Genomic DNA, 27,116 nt, shown 5'->3' on the forward strand with positions numbered 1-27,116 from the left:
TCGTAGGCGATTAGAGGTTAAAAGACCATGATCATACATCTAACCCTGTGATTCATTGATTCGATAGTTAATAATTATCCATATAAATGATATTGATTACATGAATCCTGATAGCAGATGCAGCCCTGGACCTTTCCCAAATCATTGTTTGAAACCCGTGAGACTGAATCGTGCTAGTTACATTTTGTTTTAAAATTTAGAAATAGAAATAAACAACTCTTTAAATCTAGAAATACATTTGTGGTTAGCTGAAAACTAGAGAAATTGATAGTTTCTAAGTGTAAGTCCCTGTTGGTACGATACCTGGCTCGCAAAAAGAGCCATTTCATTACTTGTACGATCACGTGCACTTGCGTGTGCGATTTGGCCGTAACAATTACAAAGCTTAAGAGATCACTTGCCTCAATGCAATCAATTAATCAATCTAAGGCTTGTGTTTTCCTCTTTCGAACCACGTCCAAAGCCACACAGTCTATATAAATCAAGTATTCACAATAAATATCTAGAAACAATAATACCCATATCAAGTACTTTGAACAATGGGTCAATCAACTCAAATTCGATTTCAAAATGAAGGTTTGCATTTGAAAATCAATACTTGAAAATGATATTCAAAGCTTTAGGAACTCATTGGTGAAAACCATTTAAAAAAAGGGATCAAAATTAGGTCACAATCTCCATTTTAGTTTAGAACTTAAGTTCTTGAAAAACCAAACCATATGTCAATCAAAATCTCAAATTTTGATGTTACAATCCATAAATAATCAAAGGGAAATGATGTTTTAGGATCACAAAAGCTTACCCAAAAGATTTAGCACAAGAAATCTCTTCAAAAATCGCCTCCAAGAATTTTCCAAGCTCAAAAATAAAAATAGGGCTTAAACCCCATAATTTTAGGTTCAAAAATCCTCTCTAATGTCGCTTAAGCAAACTAAGGTCCGCTTAAGCGAACCACGCAAAAATCTTGGACTCCACTTTCGCGAACTAGCCTTCGCAGAAGCGAAGGTCACGATTGCAAACAAGTCGTGATCGCAAGGGCAACACACCTGGACCTTTGCGAAAGTGACCTATTCCTCGCGATCACGAGGTTCGCAAAAGCAGGCACACCAAGTAACAGAAAACCAGCTAACACAAAAATCATTAAAAAGACCTTCAGAATTCGTTTAGAACCCCCTAAACACAAACCATATGATTAAATTGAATATATTCGGCGTTTTGAACTCAATGAAACAGTCGAAATACTAATCTGAGATCTCATTGACCTGACATCCGTGAAAACCACAAGAAACTAACATACTGCCTCAAAATGTAACTCAAGCTCGGAACCTCACAAAATCAATCAAGACCGAAAATCATCACCTGAATCCAACATAATTCTCAGAATTTTGATCCAAGCATCCTAACCCCGAGTGTTGACCAAAGTCAACCCAAAGGCTAAAATCTCAATAATTTCCAACTTAGGATCTCAATTTCTGAAAAGGACTTCGGATCTAAAATCGACAAGTACTATACTAGATCAGATTCAACATTTTGAGACTGATTGAATTGACGGAATTCCATTTAGACACTTGAAACTTCAAAAGACTGAAAACCACTTTTAAGTAACTTTAGCCTTTACAAACCCAAAACTTACAAAATTCTCAACTTTTTATTCAAAGCTTGGAAACCAACTTTCAAAATTTAAACATAAAGGACTTAGGATCGATATAGGGAGGGCAAAAAGGTAATTTCATGAAAATATTCAAAAATGACCAAGGTCATTACACAAAAGAAGAAAAATTGGCAATGTACTAGCTTGAAAGATACAAACCTAAGCTTTGGTGGGAATATGGTTCAAGGTCCCTCCACCCTTAATTATAGGTCTCGAATTTGAGCACCATGAAGTGGAAAAAATCATGTTGGGACCGCTTCCCACCCCACCCTCGAAATAAACTCTACAAAGTACAAATTCAAATTTAATCAGACCCTAATACATATACCGAAATACATTTGGAGAAGACCAAAAAAATATGTACTAGAAAGATTTGAGATCTAAACAAACAAAGAATCACATGTTTGAAGTGTTGAATTATAGTAGAGTGGTTTAGAAATATAATAGAGTTGTGCACGAGTAGCTTGTCCTGCTATGAATCCTTGCAGGAGCTGATTAAATTTATGCTTAATACAGCTATTCCATATATATATATATATAAAAAAAAAAATTATTTTCCGAATAATATGATAGTGTAAAAAGGATGTATAAAACTTAAATAATAGAAATAGTGACTCGACAACGTCCATCTATATATATTTCAATGAGTAACGTACTTGACAGCATTTTTTTTCTTTTTTCGATTAGGATAGTGTTTGTTCTAATTTATGTATATCTTAACTATTTTATTGGATATCTATAACTTTCTACTTTAACACACATTTTTTTGTAACTCGGCGCACAAAGGTTTAAACAAACAAAAAAATTACCTCCCATTTTTATTTTCTTTATTGGAATTTAAATGTTGCATCTTTAACAGTATATTTAAGGTGAGGCACATCATTCAATTCCATGCCAGTTAAAGATTAAATTAGAAGTGGAATTTATTAAGGGCCTTGTAGGCCAAATATGTAGCAACTTACCAAATTCCAAGAAATAATCACATTACTATCACATGTTGATTACATTAATTATTATTATTATTATTATTATTATTATTATTATTATTATATTAAGAGACTTCCTCACTATCTTGTCTCCTTCATTTGCCATATAGATACTTCCTCCCTCCAACAATAGATACAAAATATATGTGTGTTAGAACCTACTCTCTTAACTCAGTATAATAACTTTTACGAATTTTTTTTTATAAAAATAAAATTATAAAAAACTAAGGGTAGAGGAAGAAAAAATGGGAACAAAATTATAAGGTATGAATAAATATAAAAATTTAGATAATCAACCAAATTACCTAATAAGATTTCTCAATTGGATGATGAATTAAATAGTGACATCAAAAAGGGCAGTTGGGTAATGCCACAAATAAACTGTTAAATACAATTATCCTAAAGTTTATATCACAAAAGTCAGGATGGCCGAGTGGTCTAAGGCGCCAGACTCAAGTTCTGGTCTTCGTAAGAGGGCGTGGGTTCAAATCCCACTTCTGACATTTTTTTTTGTTTAGGATTTATTCTCATTTCATTACTTTAAATTATTGGCAACTCAATTAACTTTACACTTTTTTTTAGTCGGTCTTAAAAAAATAAAATTATTTGGTAATTAATTATTTAATGATGCTATCAACATTTTATCTCTGTTGGGTTTTGTTTATTCGACAATTTTTTTTATCTAGTTTAAGGGTAGTTTTGAAATCATTGCAATTTTTTTTTATATTTCTTAAACTATGTGCCAGTTAAATTACATTATATAAATTGAGACGAAGAAAGTAATAATTTTACCTTTACTAGAATTCAAACCTAAAACGTCATAATTCTCAACTCAGTTCTATGATCATTATGCTAAAATCTATCAAATTTGGTGAGTTGTAATATTTCTTATCTATCAATTTGTTTACCAAAATCTAAGAGAGTCAGGAATAGAAGAAAATATTTTTACATTGTATAATTGCCCATCAAAATAATACTCATCAAATATATATTTTTGGTATACTAATCATAATATATCAAAATTAAATTTTCACTTTTACATGTTACGGAGCGATTATAATTACTTTCTCCATTCATGCTTATTTATGCACTATTTCAAAATTAAATTTTCACTTTTACTTGTTACTTTAACATATTAATAAATAAAAAAAATAACAACTTATTTCCATCTTTTCCCTTTACCATATGTTAGTATTAATTTTGATAATCTAAACATTTAATTATAGTTCACATTTTTAAAAAAGAAAATGTTACATATAAACACACAATATGTCTCTACAGAATAATTTATATATGATTAATAAATAAACTCGATTAGAATAATTTTTGACAGTAAATTTAAAAAATTGAACATGTTTTATCCTGTCGATATGGCTCAACAATTATCATGTGGTTGAAACCAAAGGCATTTTTGGTGTCCCACCGTACAAGACATGAAAGATTCATTACATGAATATTGTAAATGGATTCAATGCATGTAGATTAATCTTTTAGTATTATTCTTTTAACAATTTGAGCATTTTAATTTTTGATAATAGGAATATAACTGTCTCTTTCCACTAGCAACATATATCAGGTAATATTGGTGTTTGATATATGGAGGAAAATATTTTCTACAGAAAATTTTTCTTGAAAAAAAGTAGTAGGTTTCTTACTTATTTTTTAATTTATGTATGATAGATAAAAAAAAAATTATTTCAGTGTTCATATGTTAGCTAGTAAAACACTATGACGAAGGAATGTGTGCATGGTAGGGGCAGATCTAGGAGGGGGCAAGGGTGTTCCGCCAAAAAATACATTGTATAAGGATTAGTGAATGTGTGAATGTTATTTTATACATGTATTAGAAATAATGTAAATATATATGTATAAATGTGAAAAGTAATGTATAAAAAGGGTTTAAAGGGATATCTTTGTCATTTTGCCCATTTTATCCCGAATTATTATACCACCCAAGGGGAGGGATAACTTGTCTCGATACTAATTATCAATTCTGAGATAAGTTATCCCGAACTAATTTCCAAGCAAACAACAAATTAAGTGACGCTATAATTTAATTTCATCACTATTTGATGTTATCCTCAACACCAAATGACTCCGTATATATACTTTTTGAATCATTTAAACACAAGACTAGAGATTGAATCAGTGATTTTGGAGGTTCAAAATTCACTTGAGATTCCAAGTTTAAATCCTAGGCGCTACATTTTATTTTCCGAACTCTCTTAGTGAAGATCTTTAATTCACCATTGGAATTAGGGGTTCAGGGGTGGCAGGGGTTGGGATGATCAAGGATAGGGGGTGGGGGTGTTGCGTGGGTGGGTGGGCGTGTGGGAAAGAGATAATGAACTTGCAATTACATTTATGTAAATTGTTTCACCTACTTTGATTAAGGAAAACTATTGTTTCTCTTTTTTAAAGAACTTATTTTATAAAGAAAATATTTTTCAAAATATTTTGACCAACCAAACATTAAAAAGAAAAATCTAGAAAATATTTTCCTCCATACCAAACACACCTCGAGTATATTTGTCTGTTAAAATTAATTTAAATCTGAAACTTCATAATTTTCAATTCACGAATCACTAAATCACATCTGTAGATGCTCAATCATTTGAACATAATTCATTGTACTATGATCGTACATTTACAAGAATCCGATTTGTTTGCTGCTTAATATTATCTTATTTCATTTGTCAGAAAATAAGATTACAGAATTATCATTATCAGTTATCTATTGATAGAAGCAATCAACACAAAAAAAATTCTCTTTTTATTTTTTTTAGAAAAAAATAAGAAGGTGATTAGAAGGTGGGGAATCAAACCCTCACTGATCAATAAATGAAAGTTTAATTAGTTAATTAATTGAGCTACTAAGATTTTCTTATGTATATTTTTTTTAACTATGATTTTTTTAAGAGAATGAAATATTTTGAACACATCTTAAATATTAAACATATATTTAAAGAACTAGTTTTTTTTTTACTTGTATAGTTTGTACATCCCTTTGTTTATGAAGTAATTGTCATTCTATTTTACTATGTTATTATAAGAGTTTAAAAAAAAATGTTACACAAAGCATTGCATATTAACAAAGTTCAAAAAAGAGTCGCACCTCATGAATGAAATATGATATCACCTTTGTAAGTGTGTATCGTATATGACTTTATTTACTCCAAAAATATACGATACACAATTAATTTACTCAAAATTATATATATTACTAGATATATATTATATGCAAAAGGAATTAGAATGATGGTAGCTCTTGGTATTTATGTGCCAATTGGGTGAGAAAAGGGCCATTAATATAGGTATTTTCTTGCACATTTAAACTTACTATTCACTGAATTTGGAAAATTTGTTATTTATTATTATTTATGTTATTATTATCCGTAATTATTGTAACAAACTTAAAGTCTATATTTCTATCGTGACTCAATAAAAATTTACAAAGGCAAAAGAGGAAAAATTATAAAGCTTCTAGAAAAGCAAAAATAAATGAGATTATCACAAAAAAAAAAATTACAAAAAAATTGATTTATTTTTCACAAATGTAAAATAGAGAAGGATTATTTGAAAATTATTTAAATGTAAATGTAAATCCTTAATTATTATGTTGAAGTTTTATGCACTTTTAATAGACTCTAATTTAGAGTTAGTCGTTAGTGTTGGCACTTAATCAAGTTTTAGGGAAAATTACGCGGATAATTAAACATATACTAGTTAATTTGTTAATATAGCTATATTTTAATTAAATTATCATTCGCCACTAACTTACAATCATAATTATGTGGCCCACGTCTAGAATTTGTATAACTCAGCTCCTAATTGTATAAATCCAGAATTTGTATAATTCGGTTTCTAATTGTATAGATCTAGAATTTTCTTAATTGTATAAATCAAAAATTTGTATATGCTTATTCTAGCTTATATATAATTATGGGATAATTGTACAGAATGGCAAACTTATAATCTAAAATAAATGGAGTAGCTATTGTTTCGGTGGAAGAATCGTTTGCCCTCCTCAACTCGTTCGTCTTAGTTCGCTGCCCTCAAAAAGGTAAAATTCTCTCCAAATCGTGAAATATGTATTGCTTCGCTTATGGGTTTAGTCATATTATTTTGTTTTGTTTTATTTCTTCTGTAGTGATTGATTTTAGCTTCTTGTTTTTTTAGTGCTTAATCCATTCAAAATCTTGCATCGTTTTAAGGGCAGACCACATAAATGCCACTAGTTTAGGTCTTAATTATTAAGATCCTCAATAGTTTCAAATATTACTTCCTGTACCATATTTTATGCTTAGGATACATGAGTCTGAATCCATGAGATACATGCAGTATCTGCCGAATTTTAAAATTGAGATACAAAATTTATTTATTTAAATTAATTGGTTGGAACTGATTTCCTTAATTAGAGGAGTAATTGAGGATTTTCAAAATACATAGATAATTAATTTCATTTTATTATTCTTTGAAATAGTAAATTCATTAATATATATTATTAATATAAGATAAAAACATGTATATCTTGGTAATGCAATTTGATTAATTTCAAATTATTACTCTTAAAATAATAGATTCATTAATTTGATGTATCTATATCAATATATGATGTATCCAACAAACTAAACACTTAGATACATGAGTGTCCTGCAAGTACATTCATATGTATCATAGAAGTATCTAGCATTAATTTCATGTATTTGTTATAGGTATCTAGTATTAATTTTATGTATCTAATTATATATATATATATATATATATATATAATATTAATTTCATGTATCTTTTATATGTATCTAGTACTAATTTGATGTATCAAGTATCAATTGCATATGTTATATCCAAAAACATGTATCTCGAATACATAGTAAGCATATACATCTAATTATGTGTATCTAAATATGGAATATACAAAAAGAAAAAGCATATACATCTAATTATGTGTATTTAAATTTCATACGTTATATCCAAAACATGTATCTCGAATACATAATAAGCATATACATTTAATTATGTGTATCAAAATATGAAATGTAGTTGAATCACATGAATTTAGGAACAAATCACGACTGAAGAATATCTGTCGTATCATTAAATATCATCGTGTTGTTAAAAATCATGTATCCCAAATTTAATGGTGGATACATATACATGGTCAGACACCCCATTACTAAAAATACAACTCAGATCTTAATTAAGATTACTACTTATTGGATACACATGTTTCAAGGGCTATATCAAAGTAATATTGGTACTACCAAATCCATGTCACGGTAACCAAAGAAAGCCTTAGAAGAACACCAACAAACAAAATCTCTCTAATAAGGTAGTTTATCCTCGTTTTAATCTATTGGAAATTTTGTTGGGTTGATTTCCCTGCTATATGAACATTTTCTTTAAATACCTGCTAGCTGATTTTTCTTGTGTGTAAGTCGTATATAAAAGGGGTTGTTTAGTTCCGATATGGTTTATTGCTATTTAATTGTGAATGAATAGTCACTCGTATTGATATTTTGATTTTGGTCTCGAATAAGTTGACGACGGTTTGAAATTTCCTTCTAATATCTTCACTGTTCTAAAGGCTGAAATTGTTGAGCTTTGTCAAATTAAATTTATTATTGCAAAATTTATAAATATGTTTAGTTCCATGCTTCAAGGTTTCAGCCTATGTGATACTACTGGAGTAACTACTGATAAAATCTTATCCTCTGTTTAACAAAAATGTTTATTTGTGACTTTGGTTTCATGGTCATTGTTGTCTTAGTTCAGATTTTACTTACTCTCTATAGTGTCCTACTTCATGTATCACTTGAATGCCTTTAGATTATCATATACTTCATCAGTAATACATCTATTTGTTCTTTAAACATCCATCGGTTGACCTTCTTTTCTTGAAAAGTTTTGTTTCGAAGTTTTCGGGTGTTTGGGAAACTGTAGTTCACTCTTGAGAGAACGTCGTTAATGTATCAAGAATTTTTCTTTGTTTATGGATATGTTCTCTGAATTTAGACGACATGCTTGCTACTAATGTTCGCATCATAAATTATTATAAATAAGAACTTCTTCTTGCTTCATTATGCTTATGCTTAATGATCTCTGTTAGTGTTCTTTCTAGTATGTCCATATACTTAGCATGTGTGTGAGTTCATTTGTGGTTAAAGGATATTGTCTAAAGATTAGATAATGACCAGTTAAGTCCTAACTTGGTTACTTTTCTCCTAATGGTCATGATTGGAATGTTAAGAATATTATTTATTTAAGTTGATTAGTATTAGTTGTATTGTTGCCTGTTATCTATATCATGGGTTGTTTCAAGTACTCTCTCTGCTACTAGTTGGCATCATATTTGGATAGAAGTAAGAATTTTAGGGATTAACTGATGTAGTGATCGTATATGATGTTATTTCGTTGTTCTTATCCCGACAACTTCATTTCTCTTCTCTATTGTCTCATTATTGTCTAATATGACCTTTTGCTCAAAACTCTATCATGATTCTGCCTAATAATTTTGTTTAAAATGGTTCATTGTTTGTAGTTGAATTAGTGTAAAATATGAGTCTTTCGTTTCTTTTCCTAGATCTTAGTTGTTGAAATTTCATCCTTAAATTATTCAAAGCATGAATCTTTGGCGTTAACCTTCCAATGTACAACATGCTGATCCTTTGACCCCTTGTGAACTTCCAGCGGCTCGATTATGCCCTATTTGTGGCTTTTGTTTTGAAGCAAAGAAACCCGGCTTATTCATTATTTTCAGTTCATAAGGTTTTTACCACAAGTCGCTTAAATTATTGGTACATATATATATATAATAGAACTGATTGCTTCATTGATATGCTCTCTTTATATGTCAAGTTATCAGTTGATTAATGTGATTACTTGTTCATCATAGTCTAATCTACTCCTATTACTTTCGTGTTTGCTCCTTCATAAATCTTATTTTTGGGCATATATGTATGTATTTGGGAATGTCTATATGCCTAAACTCTAATAGATAGTGTTAACTTTTTTTCTTTAATTTGTTATCCATGTTTTAAATTCCTCTTTGCCTAGTTTTCTTGTCACTACTAAAACTTAATTGCTTGCTCGTCGATATATAGTGGTTCTCATTTTCTTTCTAAGAAATCCATGGATGAATTGGTCTAACAGTGACTTCGGGTTTAAATGGTTTAACCACCTTAGTATTTCTCTTTTTCTCATGTCATTTATTTTAGATAATTGCTTTATCATGTAGGTTTATTAAAAGAATCTGCCTTAGCTCGGCAAAAATAATGAGTTTCTCTTCCTATGATTCAATAGATTTTAAAATAGATGATCTTTGTTAGCTTAAAATATGATTTATTTGGGTTATGCTTTAAGGCAGCAGTTTGCATAATATTTGGAATTATCTTCAATTCTTAGTGTAATGGTATTATTTTTTTTTTTTATTTTTTTTGTATGAATAACCGTGCTCCATTCTCATGAATAATGTCATCCTCTAATAAAATATTATTGAAAGGATAAAGTAGTTTATATTTTAATTCCTTGACTTCAGTTATTTAAATTGTATTGAAAGAGTGTTGATTCTAACTTTCTTTATTTTTGTTTGTCATATGAGACGTCTATTCGAGTCCATTGTGGACTCCTCTATTCACTCCTTGTATCCCGAGTTGGGTTGAAACCCAACACTCCTCTTTTTTATCGAGTCGGCAGTCATCATGTTAGAGTTTTGAAAGCGGATGGACAGGGGTACAAGACTATAGTCGAAATACAAGCCTCCAAAAGTTCTAAGATGGACAATATACATTCATTATACACTGTATACATTCAGTATACATCAATATACAGGTCAAAAATGTGGGAATACAGGGCTGAGGGAAAATATAGGTGTTCAGAAGCAAGAGATACATGAAAAGAGCCAATATATATGCATATATACGCTAATATACATCAGGAGTATACAAAATTCCAGCAAAATTAGCCCAAAAGGAGGCCCAAATTCAATTTCTCCCTCACTATTTAATTATTTAATTATGATTATTTATTGTTTGTTGTTTAACTCTAATTTTATAATTGTTAATTAACTTAGTTGAATTCCCCAAAAGACGAACTATTTCTCTGTGTTGTTTTGTTTTTTAACAAATCTCATTTTATCAACTCTTGTATTTTCATTTATAATCTTTAGTCAAAACTTTTTTTTTTATTAGTTTAAAATAGTTTTCATATTTGATTAACCAAAAAATGATTCAAATAAAAATCAACTAATCTAGTTTTATTAATATTCTAATCACTTGCAATTTATTTCAAATGTTTCATTTTGGGTCCATTTCTCTAAAAATATAAAAATAAAAATAAAAATAGAAAAATGTGTCATTTATTTAATTATTTTCTCAAAATTAATCAAATATTGTAAGTTATTGTTTTTTATGTTAAATCATTATTTTCCTAAAAATAGTCAAATATATTTTAGTCAAGTTGCAGGTCAACTGCATGTTAGCAGACACTTCGAATGCTTAAACACTTCTCGAAGTGTAAATTGAACCCCGAACCCTCTTTGGTATTTTCAAATGGTTTTTTCTGTTTAAATCTTTGAAAATTATAAGTTTTCTTAATTTCTTTAAAAAATTAAGTGGCGACTCTTTTCTAAGTATTTTTCTTAAAATGTTTTTATACTTAGAACATTTCAAAAAGTGATTTTTCTAAAGATAGTAAAATTACGGCATAACATATACAAATATAATGTATAATTTATGTTTGTATAAAGTGAAAGAGAGAGCGATTTTTGATATACAAATATTTTTGTCAACGATTTATACAAACGAGAGGATAACAACAATTTATACAAATGACATGCCAGCGAAATTATACAAATCTGAAGATGAGCCAACGAATCATACAATTGCTTCTTTTTGTATATATGTATAGCTAAATAGACATATATACGTATAGCGAATTATACATATATACGTTTGTTATGGAGTGCAATTAGGCAAACTTCGCTATAGCATACAAATATGATTTTTTTGTTTGTTATATGTGAAAGTTGCTCTATAATTATCTTGTCAATACATTTAATTTGTATAAGTTCTGAAAAATTCCTTAAAGTATAAATACATAATTTGTATATACTTACTAGAGCTGTCAAAATGGGTTGGCTCAACCCAACCCTAATGGGCTAGAGAGTTAAATGGGTTGGGACGGGTTGACCCTTTTAATTAAAGGGCCTATAAAATAGCAGCCCAACCCAACCCTAAGCGGGCCACGGTTTGGGACAGGTTGACCCTTAAACCAAAAAATGAACAATATTACTCTCTTAGAAAGAGTATCGAACATTGACGTCTATGAACACGACATCAATACATACAAATTTTCATTTATGAATCACACACTTCGGTAAATACTTACAAAAATACATTTATGAATCACACACTTCGGTGAATACTTACAAAAATACATAATAGTCAATGTAAGATTTAGCGAAAAAATATTGATCATTCCACTATTCCTCCCACAAAAAATCAGCTAGTTAAAAGACTTGATTTTTTATTTTTTAAAATATTTATTGATAAAAACTTTACAAATAAAACACTACTAAAAACATATATAAAAAATATTTTTAAATATTCATAGCCCACGGGCTGGCCTCTGAGGCTTGCGGGTTGGGCCTACGAGGCTAGCGGGACAAATGAGGTTAGGCTAAAAAGCCTCGTTCCTAAATGTAAGGCTCTTTCTTTTTTTCTCAGAGGATTGGGCTGCTCCGGAGCGCTGGCCCTGGCGATTGCATGGTTTGGAATAATCACATTAATAGTTGCATTGATAATTATCTTCAGTCTCAAATCTGTATAGATATGGGCTCCTAGAATATGGCGCCCTTGGGGCTTTCTATTTGATTGTATCGAAAGGCCCAATGAATTGGGATTTCCCTATTGGTCCAGGTCATTTCAGGGCAAGCGGATCATTTATGATGAAGAGGATGATCAAATTTGATAGATTCGCCCTCGAAAACAAGAAGTTCTGGTCCGGGAGGGATAATATCAACCATTTGACGTCCCTCTGACGCATCCGTTATGGTTATCTCATACCCCCCTTTTTCTTTTCGTATGATTTTGCTTAGGGTGGGATAGCGCCAGATTGATTGAGCGTCTTATAGCCCGTCATGCAAGCTAGCAAAGCCAGTGCAGAAGCAGCCCCCGGATCCACACAGGGTACTTCAAAGGAGGTTTTGCACTTGAAGTGAGCTTGATTTTGCCTGATCATCTGTAGGATTGGCCTCGCGAGTAGGGACTTGTGATGCAAGTGAACGTCTACGAAAAAGTTGTCGTAAAGTTTCGTTCTTCGTTCCGTCGTCGACCCTATCTATGTTTCTATGATGGCCTAAGAACACGCCCATTCTTTAGCCATAGAGAGACTTTTGAATTGCGAGGTACCATTACGAGCTCAATATATACGAGTGTTATTCCGTGAAATAACTCGAATTTCAAATCATTCACTTGTTTTAACTACTCATGCTATGAAGTATATAGAGGGCAAAGGTTTTCAAAAAGCCATTCTCAATGACGACATTGTTATCGCCGACAAAAAAGTTGCAAACATGTATACGGCCCCCTGATAGGACTGCGACCTAACTATGACCTAACTATATCGGTTGAAAAGTAGCTAGTCTCTGACAAAGGTGCTCTTGAGTTCGCTAAGCCATTTATATGCGATGAAGGTGGAACAGATTTCTCTCCAATCTCCTTTCGCCCGTTCACTCAGTACTCAGTAACAGCTCCCGTATTCACGATTCGCGAGGGTTGAAAATGGATTTCAGACAATATGAACAACAATAACTCGACATTCTCAAGTTCACCAATTGAGCAAGTCTGACATATCGTCGCAAAGTAGTACACTCAAGTGGACTCCACCTAATAGACGGATACAGAGATAGTATCCAGAAAGATCTTGGGATTACATTCTTACCGGACAAGAAGGATTATTAGACCTATTAATTATTAATGGACTATAGCGAACCATAAGGAAGACCCTCGTGGTCTCCCTTTGACTTGCTAGGAAACATGACCGTTGGATTCGCACCTGAGATCTTTCTACAGATAGTGGGGGTATCCACCCCTATAGCCATGTTCTATTTGGAGGAATAAAATAAAAATAGTCTTTCGGAGAGATGGCTGAGGCCAAAAAAATTAGGCCCAACCCCACTTAATTCAAGGATTGGGTTGGGCCGATCAAGCCCATTTTGACACTTTAATACTTACTTTGTTGGACAAATTACTTAACTACACTCATTTACTTACCTTGATATCCATTTATCCCTACTTATTTCAAAAATCCCTTATTTACCTATGTATCCCGCATGTATCCCGTGCACAAAACTATGTATTCCGCTATGTGGAATGTATCAAACGCTATGTATCCTGTGCACAACGCTATGTATCCTGCTGTGGAATGTATCAAACCTAATGTATCCCGTGCACAACGCTATGTATCCCGCTATGTGGAATGTATCAAACCTAATGTATCCCGTGCACAACGTTATGTATCACGCAAACATCATTTTTAAGGGATTTTTGGTAAATAGAAAACTAGAAGGGATAGGATGCTATTTAGTACTTATAATATGTGGTTCCTATAATTTATACTACCTTGTTTGTATTTTAGCAAACAAATTATACAAACGGATATACCCATAATAAACAAAACTATAGATATAAAGCGTAAATTAGACAAACTGTAGCTAAGAAAGCTTATTAAATTTTAATCTTTTTACTATTTATGAAATTTCCCCTAAATTTTATTGGATTGAGCCAATTGAAGGTTTGCATCCGTGCTTAGTACACATTGGCCCAATAAATGTATGGATTGATAGTGTTAATTTTTTTAAGTCAAATTACATATATATTTAAAAGAAAATTTCATAAAAGGTTATAACATTTGTGTGTATTATGTCGTTCAGCAAGACTTTTCTTATTTACATAATAGTATTTTTTTTTTCTTTTGTTGTATTTGAGTTTTGGTGTAATTGTATCACAAATACTATTTATGTTATTATCAATAAATGTGCAACTCCTTAATTGGCACTAGTAATTAAGACAACAATGTGACCAATTATATTAATTTATGAAATTTACGTTATTGATTTGCTATAGAAGTGTAAACGAGATATCAATAACAATCTATCCCAAAATAAATTCAAAAATAAAATATGACGATTTTTATTTACCTCATTTCCTTTGTTTTCTTTTTGTTTATTGAGAATTGTGGGTTGAAGTATCAAAGTTAGTCTTTTGTTATGGTGTATCAACTATGTCAATCATTCAAGTTCTTATACGACATTTTGGGATCTAAAACGTAGAGAAGAATTACATTGATTATTTAATTGATAGTATCATGATACCGTTCTGATATATGATGTATCATGACGATACAATATCATGATGCATTTTCGATAGTTGATGTATCATGATACCTTTTGGATACATTACTTAATGATACATTTTGTATACATGATATATCACAATACCTTTCTGATACATTACATAATGATACATTAAATTTCTTAATACAAATTAATGTAAAGTCGAAACAAAAGTTAGTAAGTTCACGTGAAATTCATGTTTTATGTCCACCCTTAGTTGGATGAAGGGAGGTTATTGATATCAAGGATTAATACTAGAAGAGGGCTTGTTTTGCCATCAACAAGAAGATTTTTTTACTTAACTATATTTTCAACGAAGTAGTTCATCAATTGGATATCCTCCCAATCCACATGTTTCACTCATTGAGCTATTTACTTGACTATATCTTCAACGAACCAATTCAAAAGATCCTTTTCATTCCCAACCTAGGTTAACCTTTTTGTTCTCAGCCTTTTAGGTAGCAAGTGCAATTGTGTGATTATATATGGACATATATGAACAATAAAAATTAGCCGATCCCAACTTATTTGAGACTTGTGGCTTAGGCGTACTAGTAGTCAAGTTTGTACATTGCTTCAAGCAGAGGCATACCTAGGATTTAAAGAGTTCGGGTGCACCAATATTACCTAGCTAAACTTAAAATAAAAACAGTGAAAAGGAACTTTAGCTAAATTCAAACCCTAGTCTCAAGGATTGTTCCCGTAGCTTGTTCCAACAACACATTGCTAATGACATCCTAAGTTTTGTCAATTTCTCAAGATAGATATACATATATATACATGATTTTTTTCGAAGTTGACAGGTGCATGTGGACCCTCACTTGCGACTTAACTTCCAACATGTTAACTAATCAATTACGATAAATTGGATCGAATTTTGCTATTTCATTTTTTCAAGTGCTCAGACAGGGAAAATTCCCATGTTCAGCTGCATGTCCCAACATTTTGCAGAACAATGCAAACATACATTTATCAACACATTGATACTAAGATTTTTCAGCAAAGCCAAGTTCAGCTGCTGCTTCATTTCATTCTAGAAAAGACTACCCAACGCGTTCGCTTTCTCCCTCAAGATAAATTTCTGTATCTTGCCTGTCGAAGTTTTAGGGATATCTTCGAATATGACTGTCCGAGGTGCCATGTAATGAGGCAAATTATCTCGACAAAAATTGATGATTTCTTTATCGTCAACACTCCATCCTTCCTTCAACTTCACAAACGCGCAAGGTGTTTGCCCCCAATGGTTATCTGGTCTTGCGACTACTGCTGCTTCAACAACTGCTGGATGACTATACAAAACTCGTTCCACCTCAACCGTGCTTATGTTTTCTCCACCGGAGATAATAATGTCTTTCAACCGGTCCTTAACTTCTATATAACCATCAGGATGTTTCACAGCAAGATCACCGCTGTGAAACCATCCGCCTTTAAAAGCTTCCTCTGTTGCTTTCGTATCGTTTAAGTATCCACTCATTACTGTGTTCCCTCTAAACATGATCTCTCCAATTGTTTTACCATCAGCAGGCACTTTTTCCATGGTGGTAGAATCTCGTATATCGACTTCTTTTAAACAAAGATGTTGTACTCCTTGTCTTGCTTTCAGTATAAATTTTTCGTCAGGAGGTAAAGAATCCCACTCGGGCTTCCACAAACAATACGTACCTGGACCGTATGTCTCTGTTAGTCCGTATAAGTGATTTACTCCGAATCCTAGCTCCTCCATTTTGGCAATAACTTGTGGAAGAGGCGGTGAACCACCTGTCATTATTTTAACCTTATGAGGGAGTGGCTTTAGATCACACGGGGGCAAATTCACAATCTTGTTCAAGACAGTTGGTGCCCCGGCCATATGTGTGACTTTGTGCAACGAAATGTTTTCGAATATGCCTTTTGGAGAGACATTTCTAAGACAAACATTCGTGCCACCCAATGCTGCAAGCCCCCAAACCATGCACCAACCGTTGCAGTGAAACATTGGAACGGTCCAAAGATAAACAGGGAACAAACTCATCTCGTGAAGCAAAAAAGTGGCGATGGTATTGAGATACGCACCTCTGTGACTGTAAACAACTCCTTTGGGTTGCGACGTTGTACCTGAAGTATAGTTAATACTAATAGGATCAAATTCTGTTCTCGGCCATCTTATAGCAAAATTGCTATCCCCACTTCCGAGGAGACTTTCATAATCGTGATCGCGAGGGTTTAAGTTTTCAACAGCAGGGGATTCATCAGTTTGACAGATCACAACAAGAAGAGGTAGATTCTGTTTCTTGTCAGCAAGGAGAGCTAATGCTCCTTGAGCGATTTCGAGCAATTTCTGATCCACAAATATGACCTTTGCTTCCGAATGCATCAGAAGTATCGATAACATAGCTGAATCATGGCGCGTATTTAATGTACAAAGAACGGCTCCAGCCATCGGTACTGCAAAATGTAGCTCTTGCATTGCCGGTACGTTAGGAGCCAGAGTTGCAACCTACAAACATATTTCAAAACAAGTCAACATCATGATTCAAAACTATGTAAAATTGTAAATTTCTGATACAAATACAGATCATAGAGGAGTTGACATGGATCTTACCCCACCCCCACCTCCACCCCCGAGAAATCACGAGCAGGGGCGGAGCTAGAGTATCGGTTACAGATTGGGCTAAACCTAATAACTTTGGTCAAAATACTGTACCATTGTCTGAAAAATCCATCGAATATGTATGAATTATTAATTTAAAACTCAATAACTGAAAAAGATTAGAATCCAGGCTAAGTTGCTCGGACTCTCCAAAAATGTTGCCGCACCCGTGTCGGATCCTCCAAAAATGCACTACTTTTGAAGGATCCGACACTCACCTGGGACATTTTTGAAGAGTCTGAGCAACATAGGAATCCAGAACTCATAAGCTTTGAACTCTGACTCTACCTCCGCCTACATCACAAGATTAAAATGTTTTCCCTTACATTCTTAAACTCCGCATCCAATCAAACTAAACACTTAAAATTGAAACAAAGGGAATACTTTCTTTCTTAAATTTCGTACCAAATCAAATATACGTAACCAGTAAACTTCTCAAATGACACAAAAGTGAAATTTTCGAGCGACGGAGATTCGAATGAACTCCCTTGCACCCCTAGCTCCCCCTTACTTATAATATCACAAATTTCAGAAAGTCATTACAACAACAATAACTTTCTCCCACTAGAAGCCATTCTTTTCTTAAATTCCGTGCCGAATCAAATCAAATATAAACCACTCAAATAATACAAGATTGAATTCAAAAGAAAAAAAAAAACTTACCACATCACCATGAGAAATCCCCAAATGAACCAGAGCAGAAGCAAGTTTAACACATCTATTATGAGTTTGTTCCCAATTATACTTCAATTTTTCACCATAAATAACAGAAGTTGTATCCCTAAAAACATTAGCTGCTCTTTCCAAGAAACTTAAAGGGGTCAATGGTTCAAAATTTGCACTACATTTAACAAAACCCTCCATTGATTTCCAAGATTCAGAAAGATTGCTAAATTCCCTAGTCAATTTTGTAGTTTTTGAGTGGATTTTAATGGAATTGAAAATCCCAAGAACCAATCTTGAGTTTTTGAAAAATTGATTCATGATGAAAGATTTGACAAAAATTGAAAGACTAAAACAAGGTGTGGTTAAAGATAACTTAGAATTATTATTATTTATAGATAGAAGGTTCGTTTGGTACGATTAATAAGAAATAATTTCGAGATAAGTTTGATTAAGAATATTAATTAATTTATAGATTATTAATTTTTTATCTCATTGTTGAGTTTTTCACAATAGTAATTGAGATCAAGTCAACTCTTTAATGTTTAGCCTCGCGTAATCACATGCCTACAAAATAATTGATTTTGTAACATACTCTATAACTTAGTATATTTAATTTTTAAATTTTTTAAAATGTGTCTTTTAGTTCTTTTAGATAGAAAATATGTTATTTTTAATTATAGACAAAGCTAGATGTTGTAGCTCATAAATTCAGAATTCATATCCTTTTTTAAGTTATAGGATTCTGATTTGGTTATTTATATATATTATATAAATCTTTAAGAAAAATATAATATTTGGATCAAAATTATTGTACTCAATCAAATTTGTAAATCATACTCTAACTCTATTCGTGTTTACGATAAACTTATAAACATTACCAAGCAAGGAAATTAAAAGTGTGATTCAACTAATTTAAAAGTTTAATATGCTTAATTAATTATCATTAAAAATTAAAATCATAATACACCAATGAATGAGAGATTAAAAATGGAAATACCCTTAAAGTTAAAGTAAAATGTAAAATTTTAAAAATAATATTGCATAAATAGACATTGTAAAAACCTTTATACTATGAAGATAAATTAAATAAAAACCTTTAGATAAGGACTACGTTAGGATCAACATCAACATGATTTGTTTATTCCAGCTTGGACCACATAAAATATTTAATTAGGTAAGTCTTTGAATGGACAAAATGCATTCAATATATTAATATAACATATAATATGATGCAAATCTTGAATTTTTATTATTTTATGTCAAATTTGGACATAAAATAATAAATCATCAAGTATGACGAAATCCAACTTAAATAAATTAAAGCTTGTAAAAAAATAGCATCCAATATTTAATCGATAATTATCCTAATTATGATGTAATCAACTAGGATAGAATTTGAAGTCGAGGTGTACATATATATTTTAATAGATTCCGAATTATCATATCAAATTAATTGAATTATTTTAAAATGCGATTTTGATATTATGATATTTAATACTACAGTTAAACTTCTCTGAATTGATATACGGTAAATTAGTATTAAAAATTAAAAATTCTTTAAAATTACAGAAATATCTAAGATAATTTCATGAAATAAGATTATAGTGTTTATTGTTAAAATTTAAATCGAGTTAAAACTCATCTCTAACTATTCTTATTGCATCCAAAAATTCTGATGTTGTCCTTTGAACTTCACCAAAAAAACATGAAGAGTTCTAGACGCTACAAGTATTTCATCACGCGTAATTGGTTCCAGATGTATTGTATCATCTTCAACTTCATTATCAACATTGTTTTCTCCGATGGTATTCATAAATTCCTCTAAGCTCTGGACCTCAATCTGAACATGTATCATTTTCAGCTGGGTAACCGAAAAGGCTATTGACATCCATTTTATTACGATAATTGAGATTATTAAGCATGACCTCGAGTTCATAAATATCGTTTTCACAAGTGGATTCATTTTAGCTTCTGGAGGCTTCATCCCCGAACGAATACACTTTTAAAATTAATAACTACTAATTTATCGATGAAATAATACTTCTACAAAATTAATAATATTTCATGATCCCGACAATACTAACTTAGAGAGATTTTTAGTATGCATTCTCAACTATTTTGTGGAGTTATTTGATATTTATAGAAAAAATTACAAAATACTAAATGTCAGATTAAAATATTTAATTTACAATATAATTCATAAATCTTATCTTATATTATTATTATTACTAGTATCTGTGCCCGCGCGATGCGCGGATTTTATTATGTTAACTTATGACTGTGATTTTATTTGGTTAAATACGTCAGGACATATTGAGTTCAAAGATATCTAATTATCATCTTATGTTTCTATACAATATATTCAAGTACAAAATTATTATTAAATTTAAATAAAATAAATTTTAAATGCACTCATCAAATATAATTTTTATGTTATAGTTACCTTTTAGTTTGTACCAAAAAAACTTTATGAGTTCTGTAGCAATTGTGTCATATATTTGAGATAGAAAATCTTTTATAGCAATTACATAGTAACAAAGTGAGAAAACAGCTCGCTATACAATAAATGCTAAAAAAATTATTATTGATGTTTAACAAACTTTTTTTAAAAAGTAAATTGTATATATCAAACAACTATAATCAAATAAATTCTTCTCAAATAAACAAATGGTTAATAGGTCCTCACTAACGTGTTTAGAATGAGTGCACAACATAACGCTTTGATCCAAGAAGCAACAATAACATGCATATTAAATTCAAAAATTGTTACTTCAATTCAATTTATGTATAAGCTTGTAACATCCGACTCAAGTAAAACATCATGTAATAAATCAAAATTGAATGTTCTAAGAGTAAAGTTAAGCACATAATAATCGCAATCACTTATATTAGTCCATTTAAATATTTATATAGTTGAATCTATTAGGATTGAAATATGTTTATCTCTTAAATCCTCAACAAAATTTCATCTGTCTTCTCAAATGAGAAATAATTTGGTATTTTTTCAACAACAAAAAAAAATATTCATCTTATGTCCATTTTAACTTTTAAGAATACATAATTTTAAATTTTGTATGTGAATCTGGATCAATTCAACTTCAAATAAGTCTTATCCTTCAATTTTTTATGCATTTTTTCCTTATTTATATTTTCAACATTAGCAATTAGCAATTATTTAATTGGTTACTAATCGCAATCACTTGTATTAGTCCATTTAAATATTTGTATAGTTGAATCTATTAGGATTGAAATATGTTTATCTCTTAAATCCTCTACAAAATTTCATATGTCCTCTCAAATGAGAAATAATTTGGTATTTTTTCAACAACGAAAAAAATATTCATCTTATCTCCATTTTAAGAATACATAATTTTAAATTTTGTATGTGAATCTGGATCAATTCAACTTCAAATAAGTCTTACCCTTCAATTTTTTATACATTTTTATTTTCAACATTAGCAATTAGCAATTATTTAATTGGTTACTAACCTTTAAAAAACTGAAGAAAAAAAAATAATATTTTATGCATTTTGTTATTTTGGTTGCAACGATATATATATCGCTGAAGGAATGGATCTTCATGTATATTCAAATTTCGTTCAAATTTAAATTTAAATATCATATCAGTTTGTTGTTACAATAGATAAGATTTTGAAATACCATTGATGTGTGCACTTGATTTTCTTATTCTTTAGCCCATTATAATAATAAAAAAAAGATCTACTAAAACATCTTCATCCAGAATTTTAATTGAGGAAACAATAGAAATAAATAACTACAATAATAAACAGGATACTCACCATATGAAACTTCTACATATATTGTGGGACAAATTTGTACTATTTTTGAGAATCATGTCGTTGTTGCATATGGCAACATAAACAAAAACATATGAATCAAAAAGCAAATTCGATGACAATTTTAAGCAGAGATAACAAATTTAAATCTTTTGAAAATACTTACAGAGAAATTTTGATGATATTGTTGTTGAATGTGGGCACACAAACTAAATTTAACCTAAATAAAGTGGCAGTTTGTAACGGATAAAATTAGTAATTTTTGTTTTTTCGCAACATGACAGTTATTTTAGGCAGTTTTTTTTTCCTAACTAATTTTGTTTCCGTTTGTTTGTTTAGGCGTTAGGGATATAAATTTTTTTAAAAAAATTAAGAAATCAATTCAAAATAATTTATAATCTGATAACTACTGCAAGTTTAAATTTGACTTCAATATTAGACATGTATGCATCGTGTGCTTTACTTTTTATTTGTTTTCCTACGTCCAATTAAATGAGAATCACAAACGGTTTCAATTCAAATTTAAAATTAACTACATTAATTTTTATAATTTATTTATATTTATAACATCCTTCTCAATTTATTTTTATTTTATTTTATATTTGAAAACTGTGTGTGAAAATTTTTGTTACTATTTTTAAAAATAGGCATAAAAAGAAAATCGCAAAAATGTTTTTTTCTTTTCATGATTTGAAAACAAATTAAATAATGTATCTATAAAAAAAAACTTTTTAAAATTGGTTCAAATCAAATGAATAGGGTTTGCTACTGCTTAAATGTAAATGCATGTTCTATTATGTTTACAATTTTATTTAGTTTTCAAAAGAAACTGGCAAAATTAAATTAACAATCAAAATTTTTATTTTTACTTTTATTTTCAGATTTTAAAAAATATCTTATTAATATTTTGTTGATTAATTTTTAGAGTTTTTTATATAAGTTGGAATGTAAATGGAAGTTTTGAAATTCCATTTAAATTCTTATTGTGTTTTAAAATATTAATAAAGAAATATGGCAAAGTTTATAAATTTGTTTTTTTAAAAAAAAATATTGAATATTTCCTACATTAAATGGTTTTAAAAAAATAAATTTAAAAGTTAGGAATTGTCGTTTTAATTTTAATTTTTTTTTATAAATATGTTTTTTTTTTTAAATATTGAATCAGTGGTATATTAAAAAAATCAGTTTTTTACTAATTTATAAATTATATTTTTATAAAAATTAAATCTGTTTTCAAAAATTCTGACAGTTTTTTTAGTAATTACAATTTTTATTTTTGTATTTTAAATTAATTTTAATAATTCACAAATTCTTTTTTTGTGGTGCTGACACGTGGCACTTTTTCTTCTCCTATTATATATAGATAGATATATAGATAGATTACCAAATACTATATAAAATAATACTATTACCGTATTACGTAGTAGAAAACTACATCTCACATTCCTTATCAGAGGATTGGCTAATGTTATTACGACTTTGGAACTTTGCATATTCTATATTGATAAAAATGTTTTTTTTTATCAAAAAGTTTTTTTTAGTTGATTAACAAATGAAATTGTTTGTATTTTTTTCGAATTTTTTTATATGAGTAAGGTATTAATCTAATATAAATGAAACTATTTCTTGAAAATCGCAATCATAATTATTTATGCCATGAGCATATTTAAATTGAAATCGAATAAATTATGATTATCGCTTTATCATATCATAAAAAATAAAAAATAAATTTAGAAATACCAAATCATATTGAATTAATTTGATATAATAATATAATATTTTCAAAAATCGATAACTAAAAATATTATCGAACATTTTTTTTAATATCATACCATATTTGTCCCTAATTTGAAGGAGTTGAATATTTGATTTCATTTTTTTTTGCACTCGGTGTTTGATATAAGTTCAATTATTCTGAACTTATGTCGCATAGTGCTCCGTTTGAAAAAAAATATTCCTTATCAAAAAAAAATTCATACTCAAACGCAAAATTGATTAAGGGAGTTGAATATTTGGCGCACATAAGAACTTCACCACTTGTTTGGACATATTTTCTTCTTGACACGGCAACTAAAAAGGAAAAAAATATACTTACTTTTCCCTTTTCATTTATTTGCAAACATCCAAAAATTAAATTATAATTTGAAAGAAATGTTGGTTAGTCAAAATGTTCTTATAAAGCTGATAAATATACATGTCTTTTCAAAAAAAAAAAAAAGCTATATCACTTCACAAATCATTAATTTGTTACTTTTCGTATTTTTTTAAAGCTTGTTTATATTCCTTAGAAATTCATTCACACTTAATAAAAAAATTGTGTTTTTACTAAATTTTTCTTAATCAATATATATAAATCTTATTTCTTGATTGTAAAAATTCACTTATTTAATAAAAATTAAAAATTAAAAATACCTCTGGACTTATATAAAAAATATCCATTTTGGATTAAATATAAATATTTAAAATATCATATAATATGAATTTTGACACGGGTAGTTCAAAATAAATATGAAGAAGCTAAGGAATTGCTATTCAAAATAGATCAAATTAATAACACAAAATCCAATCGTATATAAATGGACATAAATCATTAATATACTTCCATATGCACTAAGGGGCCGTTTGGTTATTGGATAAGGGCAAAGTTAATACATGAATAACTTTGTTGTTCATGTATTAATTTTGTACCATATTTGATTTGTAATTGAATCAAAATTATTCATATATAAATTTTATACAATGTTTGGTTGGTGTGTCTCCAATGTTGTATAAAAGTTATACATGTATTGATTTTATGTGGTGTTTGGTTGTATTTTTGTAATGCTACATAGCTAATACTTACTAGGGACGGCTGGTAAGGGTTAAAAAAAGGGAAAATTTTTAAAACAACAATATTTTAGCTTTTAGTGGGACTCCTTAGCAATAGTTTCATTATTTATTTAAAATGTCATTATTTTAGTTTGTTAAGGGATTAGTTATGTATTTATTTTATTTAGATTAATTTGAAAGAATACAAATAATTAATAACATAACAAAGAAAGTCATGGAACAAAAAAATTCAAAAAAGGCAAAACAGATTTTAAATACAAATCAGTTACGTTTTGAAAGAGCATAAATAGCCATCTTTCTGTCGAGCGTTTTTTTGCTTTCTTCTTAAGAACATAAAAAAAAAATTAAAATAATTTAGTTTGTATTTCGAATCATTCATCTAATAACTTTCAAATTTTCTTCAAGTTGAATATGACATATTTTTGAAACAGAATTTTTCAAAATTGACAACTATAAATTTGTCGCATCCAGTGAACAATCAAGTATTTTGTTCGATTTTTTTATTTATTTGGATGAGATATTCGTATATGTCGAGTACAAGAGTGTTATTTTTTTTCTTGATTGAATCAGTGAAATCTTTGTATGCATTGGGATTTATAGCTGTTTTCGGATGTTTTGTATCCAAATTATGATGTATAATGAATGAAATTGTTTTTTTTTTTAGTTTAGTAGCTGTTTTTTCTGTTTGAATGCATACAATAATTTGTATCCCATTAAGTTAATGTAACTAATCGATCATGAACTATATGTTGAATACAACAATATATGAATACAAAAGTGAGATGAAAATACAAAGTTATAAATACAAAGTGAAATTGAATATAAAGTTGTGAATACAAAAGAAATACTCTCTTCACTGGAAATACAAAGTGACTTTGAAAGGTAAAATACAAACTAATGGATCATGAATTATATGTTGAATACAACAATATATGAATACAAAAATGAGATGAAAATACAAAGTTATAAATACAAAGTGAGATTGAATATAAAGTTGTGAATACAAAAGAAATTAAATACTCTCTTCATATGAAATACAAAGTGACTTTAAAAGGTAAAGTAGGCACATAAAATACAAAACTTGTTGGTATACAATTAGGTTGAATACAAAACAAAAGAGAAATACAAACTTTTTCACATATAAATTGAGATTGAAATACAGAATGAATACCCAATAAAATACAAAATTGTTAGCATACAGTTAGGATGAATACAAATTAAGAAGGAAATACAAACATGTTGGTATACTAATTGAGATTGAAATACAATGCAACCCTTGGGTAATACACAAATCAAATGAGGGAAATTCCCCAAAATTTTGAATATTATTTGGTATACCTCTAGTAATTCTGATTGAATCAGTCATTGTAGACAATCAGATACTTTCCCCAAAATCTAAAACCCTAAAAGCAAATTTCGATATTATCAATTTTAAAATGTATTAAATATCAAACAAAATAAACATATATATGAATTTCTAGAATCTACAAAATCTGAAAAATTAAAAGAAAATCACAAAAAAAATTGAACATAATAAATATATGATGAATATTTAAACAAAATCACATAAAAATTGGAAAATTCGACTGAAAATCCGTAATGTATAGAATCAGTGATTTAAACATCAAATCAAAAAAATAATCAAAATTGATAATGGAAATTACCTTGCCAACCGAGAAATCTGCTTGAATTAATAAAGAGATTTCGTTTAACAATAAAGAAAATTTCTTGATGAACAACAATTTAGCACCTTGAAGAAAGATAAACTTGAAACGTGAAAGGTGTGAAAGAAACGTGAAAGTTGGGGAAGAAACGTGAATGGTGGTGAAAAAAGGTTAATGGTATTGGTTTAATTTATTTTTTTCACTTTAAACGATTATTGGTATATAATTTGGTCTAATATAGGACTCTTTCCATAAATAAAATTAATTTAAAATACTAAAATCTGAATACATATTATTTTATAAAAATATTGTCATTCTGCCATTTCAAATAAATATTTTAAAGTGTTGTTATTTTGACTAATTATGTTAGCTATTATGACTTAATTGCTAATTTTCCCTTAAAAAAAAGTCATTGGCCTTAGGCCCCCAATTTTAGGGGGCCCATTTTTTAGTTAATTAGGTAGGATTAAACTAAAAAAAAAAAATTAGAACTAAGACAA

General features: G+C 29.5%; 2 protein-coding genes and 1 non-coding gene across 3 annotated transcripts in view; 2 read left to right on the top strand and 1 right to left on the bottom strand.

The window, feature by feature from the left end:
* The window catches only part of LOC125830205 (HMG1/2-like protein), a 185,001-nt gene that overhangs the window by 80,399 nt on the left and 77,486 nt on the right, over positions 1-27,116 (top strand). The gene's annotated exons all lie outside the window — the stretch shown is intronic.
* On the top strand, positions 3,057-3,140 carry TRNAL-CAA (transfer RNA leucine (anticodon CAA)). The gene has a single exon. It is a non-coding gene; the product is annotated as a tRNA-Leu (tRNA).
* LOC125830189 (isovalerate--CoA ligase AAE2-like) lies at positions 15,865-18,683 on the bottom strand. The gene is made up of 2 exons (XM_049509386.1): positions 18,324-18,683; positions 15,865-17,507 (listed from the first exon to the last, which is right to left on the bottom strand). Exons 1-2 carry the CDS (start codon positions 18,642-18,644, stop codon positions 16,065-16,067), a joined length of 1,764 nt encoding a protein of 587 aa, XP_049365343.1. The 5' UTR covers positions 18,645-18,683; the 3' UTR covers positions 15,865-16,064.

The sequence above is a fragment of the Solanum verrucosum genome, unplaced genomic scaffold (assembly GCF_900185275.1).
Source record: "Solanum verrucosum unplaced genomic scaffold, falcon-dt-bn FXZP01000072.1, whole genome shotgun sequence".
NCBI classification, from domain to species: Eukaryota; Viridiplantae; Streptophyta; class Magnoliopsida; order Solanales; family Solanaceae; genus Solanum; species Solanum verrucosum.

Bases quoted from the DNA above. Each gene is read 5' to 3' on its own strand.
- LOC125830189 (XM_049509386.1), bottom strand. From the start codon at position 18,644: ATGAATCAATTTTTCAAAAACTCAAGATTGGTTCTTGGGATTTTCAAT. The intron at 17,508-18,323 runs GTAAGTTTTTTT...ATATGTTTGTAG, and splicing joins GGATTTCTCATGGTGATGTG to GTTGCAACTCTGGCTCCTAA.